Raw genomic sequence first — 16,321 nt, forward strand, 5'->3', positions numbered from 1 at the left:
TCAGGCAAGTACCAATGCAACTTTTCTAAGTTTGTATGTACTTTCTAAGTATATCTTAGACACCATTGACTGTGTTTCGGATGGCACGTTAAACTGTAGGTCCCGGCTGTCAGTGAACATCCTTGGCAGTCGTTACGGGTAGTCAGAAGCCAGAAAGTCTGACACCAGTCTAACCAAAGGGTATCGGGTTGCCCGGGTTACTGGGTTGAGGAGGTCAGATAGGCAGTCGCTTCTTGTAAAGCACTGGTACTCAGCTGAATCCGGTTAGACTGGAAGCCGACCCCAACATGATTGGGAAAAGGCTCGGAGGATGCAGCCTTGTGTGTTAGAAGTTCGGGATAGATGCTTTTTTGCCACGAAGGGGTCAGATTAAAAACGGGAAATTTCAACGACGTATATTACAACACTTAAGGTAAATAAATAATATTTTCTGAACGAAAACAACAACTGCTGTGTTGAGCTCAACACAAACCAATCTTGAACAACAAAAAACTCTGAACCAAACAATTTATGTACAAATATCAAAACTCCTAAAGAAAGCGCAAACAGCCACCCAAACTCCAAACAGACCCGAAGAAAAATCCCGATCACAAATCCAAACTACAGTACATTACTTCCACTATTTTTATCCATGATTGAAATGTAAAGCCACGTTTTTATCCCATAAATATCTAGCCCGGTAATGACGTCTATAAGCCGTGGGCAATGACGTGAAAAAACGTATCGTTGGCTACGCACGCGAACCCCCCGCACCTGGGCCCCTGGGTGAAAATGAACCCTCTAAATAGTTTCATCGGTTCCTATGAAAAATGTAATCGTACCTCATTGGTGGGAGCCAGCGACCATAAAAGAGTAATGGCCGTCTTCACGCCTACCGGTCTCATTCCATATTCAACGTTATCAAAGTTACTTACGATTTGTCCAACTGTCGACGCGTGCGATCCATCAAATGTTTTCGGTTTCCTCACGATTTTTGCGGATTCCATCGAGGCGGGGATTGTTTTGTTTACTTGTATTTTCTTTGGTTATAGTTTTTTTTTGTGTTTGTTTAGTTGTTCTTTTTTTGAAGTGGTCTTCAATAATTCTGATATTGTAAAGCGTGATGTTCGTCTACTGCTTATAGGTCTAATTCAATCTCAGTATTTCATATACTTTTAAATAGTTTACCCAGAGTCTAAGTCAAGACAATTTGCTTAGTAAATATGAAAATTTCCTATGCAAGCTAAAAGAGATTATCTTCTAAAAGGAATATAAATACAATACATTTCCTCTTAAAATATTGCTTCCAAAAATAAATAAGTAACAGGAAAACCCAATATACTTTATTTGGTTTTCCTTAAGTTATTGTCTATTGGATAGTTTGACACTTTCGCACGTGACTTTTTATACACTACGCCAGTTACTTTTACGCATTTTTGATAGCGTCAGGGGACTATAAGATAAGCAGTAATAAACGGATCCACCATACGATGAATATTTTACCAGTAGATGGCACGGTTTTTTGCAATAGATCTGTATGTTACTAAGCCAAATGAAAAATAAATTATTGATATTGAATCAAATGCAAAAACGTCACTAAAAAAATTCAACCGTGCACAGCCCATTATTAAAGCGTTTGACGAAGCATACCAATTTCTTATTTAATTATAGCCACAAAGTTCCTAAGTCGACGTTTAACTCCCGCCAACTTTGACAGGTTTCTATCCGTAAGTAATGGCTTTGGAAGAGCGTTAAAAGAATTTTATTTCAAAAATCGAATCTGCATTCCATAAAATTCTAATTTCACTGACAGTGGTGGTACTAAATTCGCTGATAGCTGTGCCTGGTCGACCGTTTGCCTCGGGCGAAATACTTTTTTGTGACTGTAAAACTATGACTGGAAATAGGCCTGTTTATTTTATCTCTAATAGCGTGTAGGTCCCCGAATTTTATTTTTGTACTGGCCTAGTTTTTTGAAAATTGTGAAGTAAATTAATCAAACGTATAAGTAGTCAGTAGGAGCTATAGTTAAACACAAGGGTCCTTTTAAATACGCTCTTAATAATAACATATGTTAAAATCGACGGCTGTACCCAACACCAAACCTTTCTATAAAAACCCCGTTTTTATTTCCACCAATTTACCCCAACCGAAAACAATTTCAAAAGAAAACCACCTATAAATGGTTTAGCCGCCATTTTTCGGGTACATGCGGCAAACAATTTGAACGTAACGTTTCCGACAAACTGAGCAATAAAAGCGACGACGGGGCAAAGTCAGGGCGCGCGTCACACGCTAGATTGACAATCACGAGTCGCGTCGACGTGTTGGGCAGCCATGATGGATGATGCGTCCCCACCAAAGATAGGGATGTGCCGTGATACTAAGCAGGGAACGTAAGCCTTATGATCTTTGCTTGCTGGATTTGACTTGACAATTGACGTGTAAGTGAATTTTTATCGTTTTTTTTTTCTTTTCATTAATTCAAGGATTTTTTGTTTAATCTGTGTGAGGTGGGAAAGACTGTAGTATTAAATTAACGACCACTATACAATTAAGGTTATTTTGGATAGAGAGAATTGTAAGACTTAAGAAGCTCGAGTAGCTTAGTATTCGTACGCTTGAAAGGATTGTAGCTATGCTTTTTTTCTTGTAATTTTATTTAACGAAATAATACTGAACTAGATTGTTTTAAAACCTTACGCTCCCTTTCCTAATATGCGCTATCCTCGTAGCATTTGCTAACATTTAAACTTCGTTTTCTATAAACTTCATCCGATACCATGTTTATTTGACAAGCTACAGCTAGAGTTGCCTATGCACTGAGCCGCCTAAAAACATACTGGAATTTTTGCATGGAAAGGCAGAAAACCCGGGGTATATAATCTATATACCATAGATAAGTATGGTACGGTACATTTTCCATCAAAATATGTGAGCCATTTGTCCAAGAACTAAAAAGTGTTACCGCAATGTCTTGTTTTTGGTGGATTGTATTTTGTTTTAGTGGTACCTAAATGACTATATTTATTCTTAGTCGTAGGCGCGTTTAACTGTGTTCGTATTGATTTCTGTCGCCTACACGTTGAGATAATGAGATGGCTATTTTTATCCAGATATTATGACTATATTATCGATATTGTTGTTACATGAACTTTTAGACCAAAACATTATACAGTATTTTCCTGTCCTGCTCCCCAAATTATTTGAGGAGGGCGCAATATGGTTCCGATTCTATTCCTATGTGTCAGCCGTCTTTCTGATATCCACTACATTCTTTTTCACCTTCATGTTATCTTTCAGGCAATCGGTCCATCTAGGCATAAATATAGAATTACTTCAACTTGGCTCAGTATTTTGAGTTGTAGCTGAAATAAGCTTATCAATTCTATAGCTGCTATTACCAGTTACAATAGCTCTCAAACATTTAATTATTTCATATCCAACCCGACCTATAAAGATAAAGGATGTTTCATATTTCAAGAGCCACCACTATTATACAGATTTTCAGTTACTTACCACCAGACCACCCCTTCTGTAATATTCTGACCACGTGTGTCTGATATTGCTTTACGACTGTTATATTTTTTATTACCAACCCTAGATCCTGTACGAGAGAACGCATAGGGCTGTACACGTGTCGGTACTCGAATGTCGATAAACAACTTGACTATCGACTAAGAAGTTTTTTTTTATAACACGTTCTCGTTTTGCTCGAGTGTGTGTTGATTTTTTGAGGGTAATGGTACCGTAGAAAGTTGTGCGATTTGAAAGTATATTTTCGATGTGTGCCTTATGATCTAGATTGCACAAAAATTAAACATTTAAAATATCTAGAAGAAGCAAAATTTTAATCTTTCATTAATTCTCGCTCCACAGGTGACGTAGTTTTTTAATAAAATAATAATTCATCATTCTTCATCATAATTCATTCGTCTTTGCCCCAAATGGATTGTCTCATCAGTTTTCAGTAATTTGAAAACTATAAGTACTTTGAGACAAAATCCTAGTTAAAAAAAGTATGTTTACTTCGTAAAAAAGCTGTCTCAATAATTTTAGTGAATACATATTAATGAAACTAGCTGTGCAACAGATGTCTTCATAACACAATACTATCACATACTTCAGTAGATATTAGTATGTACTGTCACATCACTACCTTCCATACACACACAAGCACCTATATTGTGTTTTGAAGCGGTCGCACGGATTTTACTGTGTATTTTTATTACGTTTCATTTATATGTTGTCTCGGGGAACAGAACTGTGTTCGGAATTTCAAGTACTCCAGTTCTGTCAAGTATGTGCTTATGACTCGCTTGATTGGTTGAATAATACATCGATTTATATTTCAGTATCGATATATCGATAAGTCTAGGGATGTAGCGAATGTCAAACATTTGCTATCGTGAGTGACAGGTGACTCGCTAGATATGTGCGTGATTGATGCTCTAGTACAGAATGTATGAGTACTTTTTTGGAGTGATGTAGTGGCTTTTAAAGGATACAGAGAATGTTAAGGAAAAAAATCTATTTGTTATGTGTCTGACAGTTGTATGTAATATTATTTATTTATTTATTTATTTATTATTTTATTTAACCATAAAGACACACGAAAGAAGAGGAAGTAACATAAAATAGTACAAAGGTACTGCTTATTTCTACAGAAATCTCTTCCAGCAGACCCGAAGTAGGAGAGTAAGAATATAGAGATGTAGACAGACTGTGCAAAAGAACAACAAAGGACAAATAAATATACATATATATAAATATATATATAAAGCAATAAATATTATATAAATACAAAAAAAAAATACATACTTTATAATAAGACTCTATGAAGAAGAGGAGGACAAATAGTGGGTTTTAAGCTTCTTCTTAAAATTAGCAATAGTTTGACAGCTCCTTAAATCAGGCGGCAGCGAATTCCACAACCGTACTGCGTGAACTGTGAAGGAGAAGGAGTAAAAGTCAGTGGAGGGGGAGGGGAATTTAAGGAGAGATTTGAGATGCGCTCTACAGAGCGCATCAGGCGAGCGAACAAATGAGAAGCGTTCTCGCAGATAGGAAGGAGTTTTAGGATTAAAAAGGATATCTTCTGATTTTTTTATGGATATTTTTTGCGTTTAAATAGTTTTGTAATTTATCTATATTTTTTCGTCATCTTCAGTTTTTAGTCTTGATTTTAATGATGTCGTAGTAAAAATAAACTTAGATATAAAATAAAAAGAAAACATAAACATTCTTATGATGGCTTCGATAAATAAAACAGTAGGTATTATTATATTTAATTATTTTACCCCACCTAATAATCCCAATCTTACTTCATTTAGTAATATTATTCCTAACTCAAAGCTATAAGATTTTCTACAAGATCATAAAAGCGAATTACATTTTCTTTTACCCCGGTTTGCAGTTAACATTCAAGCTTGACTGACTCCATATAATTCCATATTAATATAATGGACTTTCTTAATTCTATTCGATGATAAATTTGTCTAGACTTTGATGTCTATCGTTACATTTACTTACAGATATTCATTGCATTAATATATGATTCTATCAATGTATTCTAATAAGAAAAATGACTTTTCCAAGATCCTGAAGCTTTACAAATAAGTACTATACGATGTGACCATCAGGCATTTGTTTCTATTTGCAATTGTGTTTTAAATTCCTATGTGGAATTTATCGTCAATCAAAAAATATTGAAAATTCAACGCGGCGAGTATATTGAACCATCATTAAAATTGATTGTACTACCAATTCGAATAGTTCTGTCAAAATAAAAAAACATTTTTCTGCTACAACATGAAACTATAAATCACTCGCATAGTCACCAGATGTAACATACTATTAAACAATTCGTCAACGCTTTTAGTGTTGTACATTTAAATCCCGGAATCCCGGGATTCTGGTTATTCTAATAATATATTATGAATATTTTAGCCTTAATAAATTATCGCGAGCTATTTCTTTAATGCGGGAATCCAGACATCACATACTCGTAAATAATCCCGGGAACGCTATTTCTGTCTGTTTTATAGCTTGACTATTTGTTTGTGTTTAGTGCTTTTTGATTTCGGTTTTATTCTTAGTAATAAAGGATTTAGTCTAGTATTTGAGCTTAAATACCTATAAAAAGCGGGACTATCTGATAGATGGGGTTGAAGCGTAAGTGGTAGTATATTATATGCATTCAAATGATATGAATGTCACATCTAGTTAGACTGGAAGCCGACCCTAACGAAGTTTCGAATAGCGAATCAAGCACAATTAGTCCATACGTAGAATTTGTGTCGCCTTTGAAAAATTAAGTTTATTATTCGCGATGACACAGAATAAAAAAAATGTTTTTAGTATTCTTTTTGCCATTTTTTATACCTGCTTGCTATTTATGTGCAATTTAATCAAGACAAACATATTAAAAAAAATGAATTAAGGGAATAGAACAGCTGTTTCTCTTAAAAAAATATAGTGTCCTAACCATATTCTATTTTGTATTTGGTTTTTTTTTTACCTCCCACAGAACTAAGTGACGTACAAAAATGTGTTAAAAATCGCACGTCCGCCAGACAACTATTATTCTCACTTGTAGAGAAATACATTTTCTTGGCGCTTACTACTGGTGGCGATTTAGCTCTGTCGCCTCGACCGCCCTACATTGTGGGCTAGGGCTGTGCTAAATAGGGTTTGCAAGTATTTTTCTACTTGTTTTACCATATAATTGATGAACTTTTTGTGTCTTTGCTAAAGATGGTCATTGTTATAGACTTAAGTCAAAAGTCTGTTTATGCTTCAACATGTAAATTAAGACGACGACTCCATGTAAATATTAAGCTGCATCTTGTTAGAACAGAAGCCACACTAACTTGAGAAAAGACTAGGCCCATTATAACGTAAATTAAGACGGTTCTAACTGCAGTATCACTGTATCAGATCGAAAATCAATCCTAAACCAGCTTCCAAAATTTCTAAAGGCTGTATCGGGACCAACTTCCACAAATACGGTCACACCAAATGTTCGAAATTAGTCGAATAATCGACAAAACAAATCAGTTCCCGCTGCTACGAACATCCCTACGTTCGACCAACTTTCCCGCTAACGCCCGACATCTGGTGTGATGCAATTTAAACTTTATTCCCTAAAGATTACGATTCACAACGACTGCAAAGTATGTAAGCTGTTGTTGGTACAGTAATCTCGGAAAATGCAAAGTGCAAGGATGCGCAGAACAAGTGGGACATTAATCCGAGACGTTTTCAAAGTTTTTCATTGAAAGTAACTGTTTTTTTTTAGTTTGCATTTCGCCGAGCAAAGGAATATTCTTTAAGTCCCGGAGTTATTATAATAGCGGCCATTAAAGTTTATTTTGATACAGCTTTTAAGTTTACTTTACAATTAAAACAGTAGTTCCAGCATTTTACTTACTCTGGATAATTTGGATTTGTTCCGAGTTTCTTTTGAAATGAATGCTTCCTTCACTTTTTACTCGGAGTAAGAATACACCGTGCATTGCAGAGTAAACTGTCGACCGATAGTTGACGCAATGGTTGACTGATAGTTCGAAGGTAATCATGAATCCAATCAAACTTTTTAATAGTCTGACTAGGCATACATGATCATTCTAATGTGTGCACTACGTTAGTTTATCTACGAATACATACTGATTTAACAGCCCGATCAATGCATCGGCTGACTACAAGATTTTAGCTTGCGTGGCCGCGTGGGTGCTTAATTTTTCCTACCTCATAATCATACTTTCATCCATAGAACAAAAATAAATACATCTCATCGCCAGCTAATCCCAAAACAAAATTACCAGCAAATCAAAGATACCGTAACACGTAACTTAATACTTGAATCCCTTCTTATCCTACTTAATAAGCTTAGCAGCATTCATTGTTAAGCCGATACGGGTTTCAAATAAAATAGACATTCATTTGCCGCGGCTTAATATATTCTTAAATAAAGATTTATTATGTTCTGCTTATTCTCATAGACTCGCGCATACCACCGTGCATAATATATTTTTGAAAATTCAGTATTAGATTGTTATAATCGTAATGAAGAGCTAATAGATATGGGTCCTAATTAATATTTTGGTACATCGTCGATTTTCACAGTCTTGAATCCCGCGATCCATGGGAACTTCTTTCCCTACACTAATAGAATTATGACTCAAACAAGTTAATTGATTTTACGCATACGCTTACATTTTAGCTATAATATCAACTAATAGTAGTGCTAGGTCAAATATAGTTGACCGTAGTTTGTAAGTGCCTATGACTTACATATTGATAAAACACATGGTCTGAATATCCAGCCCCTCTCTAGAACACGTAAAGCCTTCGGTGCGCTGATCTCTCCGCGGTCGTATCGGATTACCGTCCCATTGGACGACTATGATAAGCGAATGGAAACTACGAGTACCTGCGTCTGCACATAAAAACTACGTTTGTTTGTTAACTATAACTTCAGCAGGTTTAGTTTACGATAAACTATATGGATTTTGTTGTAAGTAAAGCTTCATCAAGCTTGAACAAGATATTGAAAGTTAATATTATAACGGTCAGAATTTTTAGGTTTTCTTTAACAATGGTGTCTAACTAATGGTTTAAATGAAGTAGAAGCAGTATCCCTGAGCGGAAAGATATTTTGGGTGTTCTAAAACTTCTGTACTCCGCTCTGCTTAAGTGAAGACTGGGTTTAACATTCTCTTAAACCATCACTAAGTGACCCTTATTCAAAAATACACATGCATTGCTCACATTTTACTATACCAAGCCCCTCATGTCAAACTGGTAACTTAAATTATATCTGTCCTATATAACCATATTTAATTTTCTTCTCCCAGGTATGCAATCCCGCTACCAAGTGTCTCCGATGGACGCGGCAGCAGGCCCGGCGGCCAATGGCGCGGTGTTGCGCATCGAACCTGTGCGTGCGCAGCGTGATGACGCGACGTACGAGTGCGTGGCCGAGAATGGAGTGGGGGACGCTGTGACGGCGGTCGCTACGTTGACTGTTTTTGAAGGTAAGTCATATTATATTACAATATTTTTATCGTCGCAATATAAGGATATCGTTCTCTATACTGTGTTTTAACGAAATCCTTCTAGTACATGGAGGACGGCAAAGGTGCTGAAGTCTTATCACTTCTTACACATGCATGCAGCTTCCACCGCCACTTCATTCCATTGACTTTACCACTGTAGATAGATGTGACTTAACCACTATAGTTAGATATAAGGATAGTAAGACATTTCTTGAAATGTCTCTCTAAAAAACACCAATCACATAATAAAAAAATAAAAAGCAGATATCTTGTCAAAATATTCAGCAATACTCTACATAATTTTACACGTTAAAATAAAAACACCGCATGGTCTTCATCACTAACTATTAGGAAATATGAGCCACATTACAGTCAGCTCGCTAAAAGCTGGAAGGTAGCAAGGAATGATTATATCCAGCTCGTAACTATCCCATACAGCTGCCGACGAAAATCCAGTGGAATGTTTACGACCTGCAACGTGCAGCTTGGTTTCATCCTATCTATCCTTCATATACTAGCGGCTAACCTTTCCTGGCTTCTAAAGGATAGGGGGATAAACTGCTCTGTATGGTTCTATCGCTTATGTATAAATTGTTACTGTCATTATAAACATTTGAGACGCTAAGACTTATAGCAAAAGACGGTAAACTAACTAACTAATTTTGCAGTTCTAATTTTATTTAAACATTTCGTAAGAACAAAATATGATAATACGTTCGTGAAGGAATCTAAAACATTGTCAATGAATGTTCCATAAGTTAAAGAAAATATCTTATGGCAACTGGTATTGGAGCATGTAAATTACTATCGTACTGTCACCAGTCACCAGTCTATGTGTGCAGATAAACCTATTTATTTGTCTTATCTCATCACAAATGATTTACGCTCTTACCAATTGAATGTCCATCAACTGTCCTTCTAAAAAAACCACTGTCACATTTCCATACAAACACGATTTCCTAACAACTGTATAAAACGGACCCTCACATTCTTCGTCACCTCCGTGATTTCTTTTCTATTGTGGCTCTCTTTAACTGCCGTCTAGAACATAAAACAGGACCGTGTAGACACAATGATCCTTCCGGGTTATAACTCCAACCCAAGACTCTGGGCTTTCAATAAATAAGCATTAAAAAGCGGACTCCAAGACATTCGGGCGATAACGAACCACAGACTGAGATATACAGTAGGACAATGCTCCTAATTGGTTTGTGTGGCGTCTAGATTGTGCGTGGTAATTGGTTGGTCTACTGATTTGTTCGTGACAGTGTTTTACTCTGTATCTTTGTTTGATCTGAAGTTATTGTAGCTGTTAAGCGTTCTTTAAATTATGGTGAAAGATTTGGATTTATCGCGTTATTTACGAACTGTTGTCTGGTTCTTTTGTTTTTTGTACAAACTCTACTGTGTTTATAAACGATGAGATAAAAATCAGGATGTCGAATCAGGTCCTAATTAATCCCTCTCTAATTATAGGTACTGTCTTTTTATACATGTGCCGGGACAATTACGAATCAGAGTGTAAATCCCCCGAGATGTTTCTACGGAACATATTTTTGGCAGACCTTTATTTTTGGATTACCCAACTGCAAACAAAGACTGTGTCAAAACCGAAATACCTACAATAATACAATGACAATTGCCGTTGTAAATGAGAGTTGGGGAATTATCATGATAAGTTAAGTTCCCGATTTACTGCGGTGCCACGTCGCGGTATAATTGACGACTAAATCGCGATAATTACGTCATAACTCAGGTCTGTTCGGGGGAATTTAGCCCCTTTGCATACATTTGCGGGGGAATTAGTCTGAGATGTTTTGTGTTCCAAGTGACGTCACGTGGTAAAGATGTTAATTGATACTTTGATGTTGGGGGAGAGGTAATTGTGCGTTCCGTTTTACGCTTTGTTCGTTTTGTGGGTGTTGTTTTAAGGAGATGGAACGACCACCACCAGTATAAGCTGTCTGTGGTTTTACTTAAATTCTTGAGTAACTACATCATATACTTATCCAGTTGGATAAAATTAAATTTTACATGTATTTACCCAGATTTCAAGTTGACAATTTCGGTACAAAATTTTACCTAAATCAATATAGGTAGGTATTTTACTGTAAAAGTAAGCAAAGTTACAAGTAAAAATTACTTGAATGCACGTACGTACAATAAAGTAAAATGCTTCAGCTTCGTCTGTCAGTTCTAACTTAAACGCAATTTTTGAAAATAAATTCGATAAAAGGATTTTTCGATTGAAAACACTAACGTTTATGTGAAACTCCCTTTCACGTTCCGTTTTACGCGGAATCGGGAACAAAGTGAAATAGAATGAAACACGCTTGATTTTTATGAACTATAATAGCTATACAGTATACAATCAAAAAAAAAAACTTTTGTACCCAACTGTGTCTGGAAATTCTTTTATACCTGTGTCTAGTAACGAATCTTTTTTGAGTTATTCTATGAATTAAGAAAAATCTTCACTGACAGAATTTAAAAAAAAAACTAATAATACAACGTAATTATAACAATTTACATACATATTTTTTTTACATTCTTTTAACTATATCCGCTTCAAAAAACTGAGTACATACAAAAATAGTCTTATAATAATTAATATTTTGTAATTGGTAGTATAGAAAAATAAAAACCAAATCAACATACCAAGAAAAATATAGTATAAGTTTTTTGCATCTTCGTATCTACAATATATTTATTATTATTATATTATATTATATATATATATATATATTTATTTATTTATTTTCAATCATATTTACATTTTAATTAAAAACTACCTACTCTTTAAAAAAAAACCCTAGAACTAAAAAACGAATAAAAGTTATTTATCTCGCACTTTTCCCATCACTATCACACAACCGCCAAACAACGAAAAACAAGACAGATACACTACACCGAAACAAAAGTCGTCCATATACACTAAACTTATATGCACTTCCAAAGACAGAAGTTGACAAAGAAGAATGGTTTGCAAGGAACTCGTAGTGACAGCAATCGATACATATTGCTCTGCTGGGTAATACAATATGTAAACTTAGTGCTACCCGGTGAGTTTCCTTTTCAAATAGCTTTATAAACAAAATAAACTAAATTTAGGGTTGTTCAGATTGGTGGTGGTCGATATGTTGTTGTTTTGGCATGGTATCGATGTTTTTTTAATTGAGATCCCATCCTTACCTTAACTTCGGACGATCATTTGCGCTATACACCTAACTATGAAATACGATATTGTTAGACTTTTATTTCCGTTTTAAAAATGTTAGGTATAATAAATCTTATTAAAGTTAGCATATCTAAGTAATTCTAGTGTGAAAAAGAGATTGCAAAATGTTAACTAACCGTCATCATCATTCTGCTTATTGACGAAATAGTATAGATATAGCTCACGAGCGACAACCTGAGGATATATCGAATAGTAAAACACTATTTCACCACTTTTACGTTACAGATTTTGTGCCTAAAATACGTACATTCTAGCTTTATAAGCAACCAGCTGTAAGTGTAATCTTTAATCGATTTGAGACCTGACCTTTGAGAGTCACATCTGGTATCTCCAGACTACATACATGTAAAGCGTGCCTATATTATAGCCTGTAGCTAGGCTCGCCATACGTTCCGTATTTATGAGACTGTCATCGTATTTGAATAGCGCGTCGTGTACTATTTGTTACTTGTCCTGTGTTTTAATGAAAAATTGAAAAATGGCGTGTGGCTAGTTATGCATCGATAAAGTGATATCTTCGTCAAAATATGAGTGGTTGAAGAAACAGGAACCTTTACATTATTGATGGAACTTTTTTCAAACAGTTATTAAAATAGAATAATCATTTGTTTGATTTTTTAAGATCTAATTTGATTAAATTATATCATTGACTGAACGAATAGTTCATCATGATTGGAGTAATTAAGTGAATTATTGGATACTGATTTGTAGTAAGCAAATAATTATGTCCTGTATAAATCCTGCAAAATGATGGCAACCCTACGTATAGCCCACGTAGATAGCACGATCACAGGGCTGTCCCTTAGGGCTGAACGTAAAATTGCGTTGGGACATTAGCCTGACCCTGTTCGCAATATATGCTAAATAAAATCACATCGCTTTAATAAATCGTAATTTTTGTATTTCAAAAGTTCCTCTGATTCGTTATAATGTATAATTTTGGGATTGGACTATTTGTTTGCTGAACATCCTTGGCAGTCGTTACGGGTAGTCAGAAGCCCGGGGTTGCCCGGGTAACTGGGTTGAGGGGGTCAGATAGGGCAGTCGCTCCTTGTAAAGCACTGGTACTCAGCTACATCCGGTTAGACTGGAAGCCGACCCCAACATATTTGAGAAAAAGGCTCGGAGGACGACGACTATTTGTATGCTGATTGATTCATAGACAGTCGGAATAGTCAAGCATTTAAAATTATTTAATAATTCAAAAATACTCACAATTTCACCAATCAACCCTCAATTGGCATAACGAATTTATATAATTAAATATAGGTATAAAGTTAAATAAAAGTCCGTCCCGAAATTACTTAAATAACAATATTAACATGTTTCGTAGCACAATGGATTGGTGGCCTCTGCATAATTTATCGTAATCCGTCTGTCGAATGATTTCCAACAATTTTAAATTTAACGATGAGGACTGATGACTGCCGAGATGCACGAAAACTGGGGATTATAAACTGTTTGTATTTACTTTTTTTAAATATGGAGTTTATTTATACTGAACGTCTTTGTGGCATTAAACACAAATTGCTTTTTTTAATAATATTTTTTACTAAGCGTCTCTTACAAACCAACATATGGGAAATACGGCCACTTACAATGTGACTTCCACTTTCGTTTATTTTTACTCAGTTCCTGTTATAAAAGTCAACTAACCGTGATGTATTATATTACCTTCGTGTACGTGTCTTAACAGAAATAAGGGAACCAGATAAACATTCACATCGCTTTCTATCTTTTCATCTGTTTCCATACTATATCCACTAATGTAGTCGATGAAGATTAGAACCAACACTTCCATAACTTCTTAGTTTGTATATGTATTATATTCATTCTTTGAAGCATATTTAAATGGTCACCAAAGAGTTTGTATATCATACAGGTATTTTGAAAGAGATTTTAAATAATCTTGGAGCAAATCCCGATTACCCATGTACGTAAATAAAAGTCACCTGTATCATCTAACCCGTGGGTACCCTAATCACTTCTCATAAAGGGCACACAATCAAATCTATTTGCCACCAGTCAGTATGACGTCTTTACGTCATACACTTAACACGGGAATGATTGACGTTTCAGAGTGGGGTACAACATGCCCCCGGTAACATGTTTACCGTAGAACGTAGGACGCGGCAATACGAGGGTTGAATAGTTGCCAAATTTATAAGCCATTAATTTATTTGTAGAATTCTGTTATTGTTTGGATTTTGAATTAGGAATGGAATTAAATGAATTGATTCTTATTCGTTAAATATTTAGTTATTTACTTTTGTTATAGTAAGTTCAACTCAGTCGTGCGCGCGGCCCTATGTGTGGGTAACCCTTGTACATATACAGTGACTTTGTGTGCGTGACAAGAGGTACAGTCGGGTACAAATACAGTTATTTAGGGGTTGTATACGGCTGTTTAAAGTACAGTTATTACGTAATTTAGTTTATTTATTTATAATGATTCTGTATCGCTACTTGAAAAATCAAATGATGAATTTTCGGATTCGCTACTTTCACCAATGTTAATTATAAATTCTGACTCCATGTCAAAATGTCTATAGTATTCTTCTTTTTTCTTTTGTACATGTCGACAAGTATTACCCAACATCCCTTCATCAATTTGACTTAAACGTTCATTTATGAGTTTCATTATTTCCGTCTTATTTTGGTCGACATTATGCGAAGCAATATAATTTTTTTAAAATTCCCCACACATTTTGTTTCCATTATTATACTAAATTATAGGTCTTTTACATTCTTAGTCCACACATTTATTTATTGTCCGCGTACCCCGAGCTAGAAAATATGTAAGGAGTATTTAATTCATCTTAGATATTTCACTTCATTTATTTCTTAGATACTGTCAATGTCAATTTGAAAAGCCGTATGAGAAAATAATGATAAACTGTAAAATGTAATAATAAAAAGCTTTGAATGTTGTTTCATTTTTTTGAAACGCTACCTGACTCCTTAAAACATTTTCTCCGTGAAGAACTAGACATTTTCGTAAACGACTGTACCCATAACAAAAAGCGATGAGAACACGTCATGCTCGGACGACGTCACTGTCACACGAATGAAAGTTGTATATTTACAAGCCGACGCACACATAGGGCCGCGCGCAAATCTGAGTTGAACTATCTATACCTATGTCGACAGTGTTGGAATGACATCGTGTAGAATTATTAAGGCTTTATAAACAATTTTAGATTCATTTTTCGAATAACCAATTCAACACTTCATTGAACTTACATTACATATTATCCAAGAATTGATTCCATGCAAGTTGGCAAATGCAAGCCTTTTCAACACAATTCAAGAAATATGATTTATATTGCTCATCTCTAACAATAAAAAGGGTAAAATCCTTGACCTGCCTATTTTCTTTAGTTCTATTAATATTCCCACAAAACCTGAACTAAACGATACATATTTCCGCCAACAATGAGCTATCATCAATACAATAGTTCACACAAAATTACTTTTTCTGCCAATTCATTCATTTTCTTTTGGTTGTTAATAACTGCCTACTGTTTAGCCTTATAATTTTTTAATTGAATTTTCGGCTAGTTTTTCTTCCTATATATTTTTTAATTATGATTTTCTTGGAGAAAGGATTGTGAGAAATACGATATGGTTCGAAACGTAATTGAATTTCTCAAATTATGGTATTCATGGAAAAAGCTTCACCTTAGGTACTTAGGTATTCTTCTTGTACCTTAGGTACAAGTATGGAAGCTTATGAGGTGTTCAAGCCAGACTTAAAACTTCTATGATTTATGTTTAACGTTACTCAATAAATATGGATGGAGCTTTATGCTCCAATAAATAAAGACATAGCCAAACATTCGTTTGACATGAACATTAAAATAACGACCTCTTAACGATCTTAACTAAGCATCATTTCGACTATAATCCTTTAAACGTCTATAATCTGACGTTTTATTACTGAAATCGTATCATTTACGCTATGCACGAACTGCTAAGCATAAGGCTAGGTTTGACTGTAAGCGGGCACCTAGAGCGCTCTCATATTAGCGGATTGGGGCTGTGA

General features: G+C 35.1%; 1 protein-coding gene across 5 annotated transcripts in view; it reads left to right on the plus strand.

Annotated features, from left to right (window-relative positions):
• The window catches only part of LOC124635040 (tyrosine-protein phosphatase Lar), a 367,852-nt gene that overhangs the window by 263,152 nt on the left and 88,379 nt on the right, over positions 1–16,321 (plus strand). For all 5 annotated transcript variants that reach the window (XM_047170803.1, XM_047170802.1, XM_047170805.1 and 2 more), the window contains exon 5: positions 8,838–9,017. In XM_047170803.1, coding sequence (XP_047026759.1) covers positions 8,838–9,017 — 180 coding nt within the window. The remainder of the gene's footprint in view (positions 1–8,837; positions 9,018–16,321) is intronic.

The sequence above is a fragment of the Helicoverpa zea genome, chromosome 12 (assembly GCF_022581195.2).
Source record: "Helicoverpa zea isolate HzStark_Cry1AcR chromosome 12, ilHelZeax1.1, whole genome shotgun sequence".
NCBI classification, from domain to species: Eukaryota; Metazoa; Arthropoda; class Insecta; order Lepidoptera; family Noctuidae; genus Helicoverpa; species Helicoverpa zea.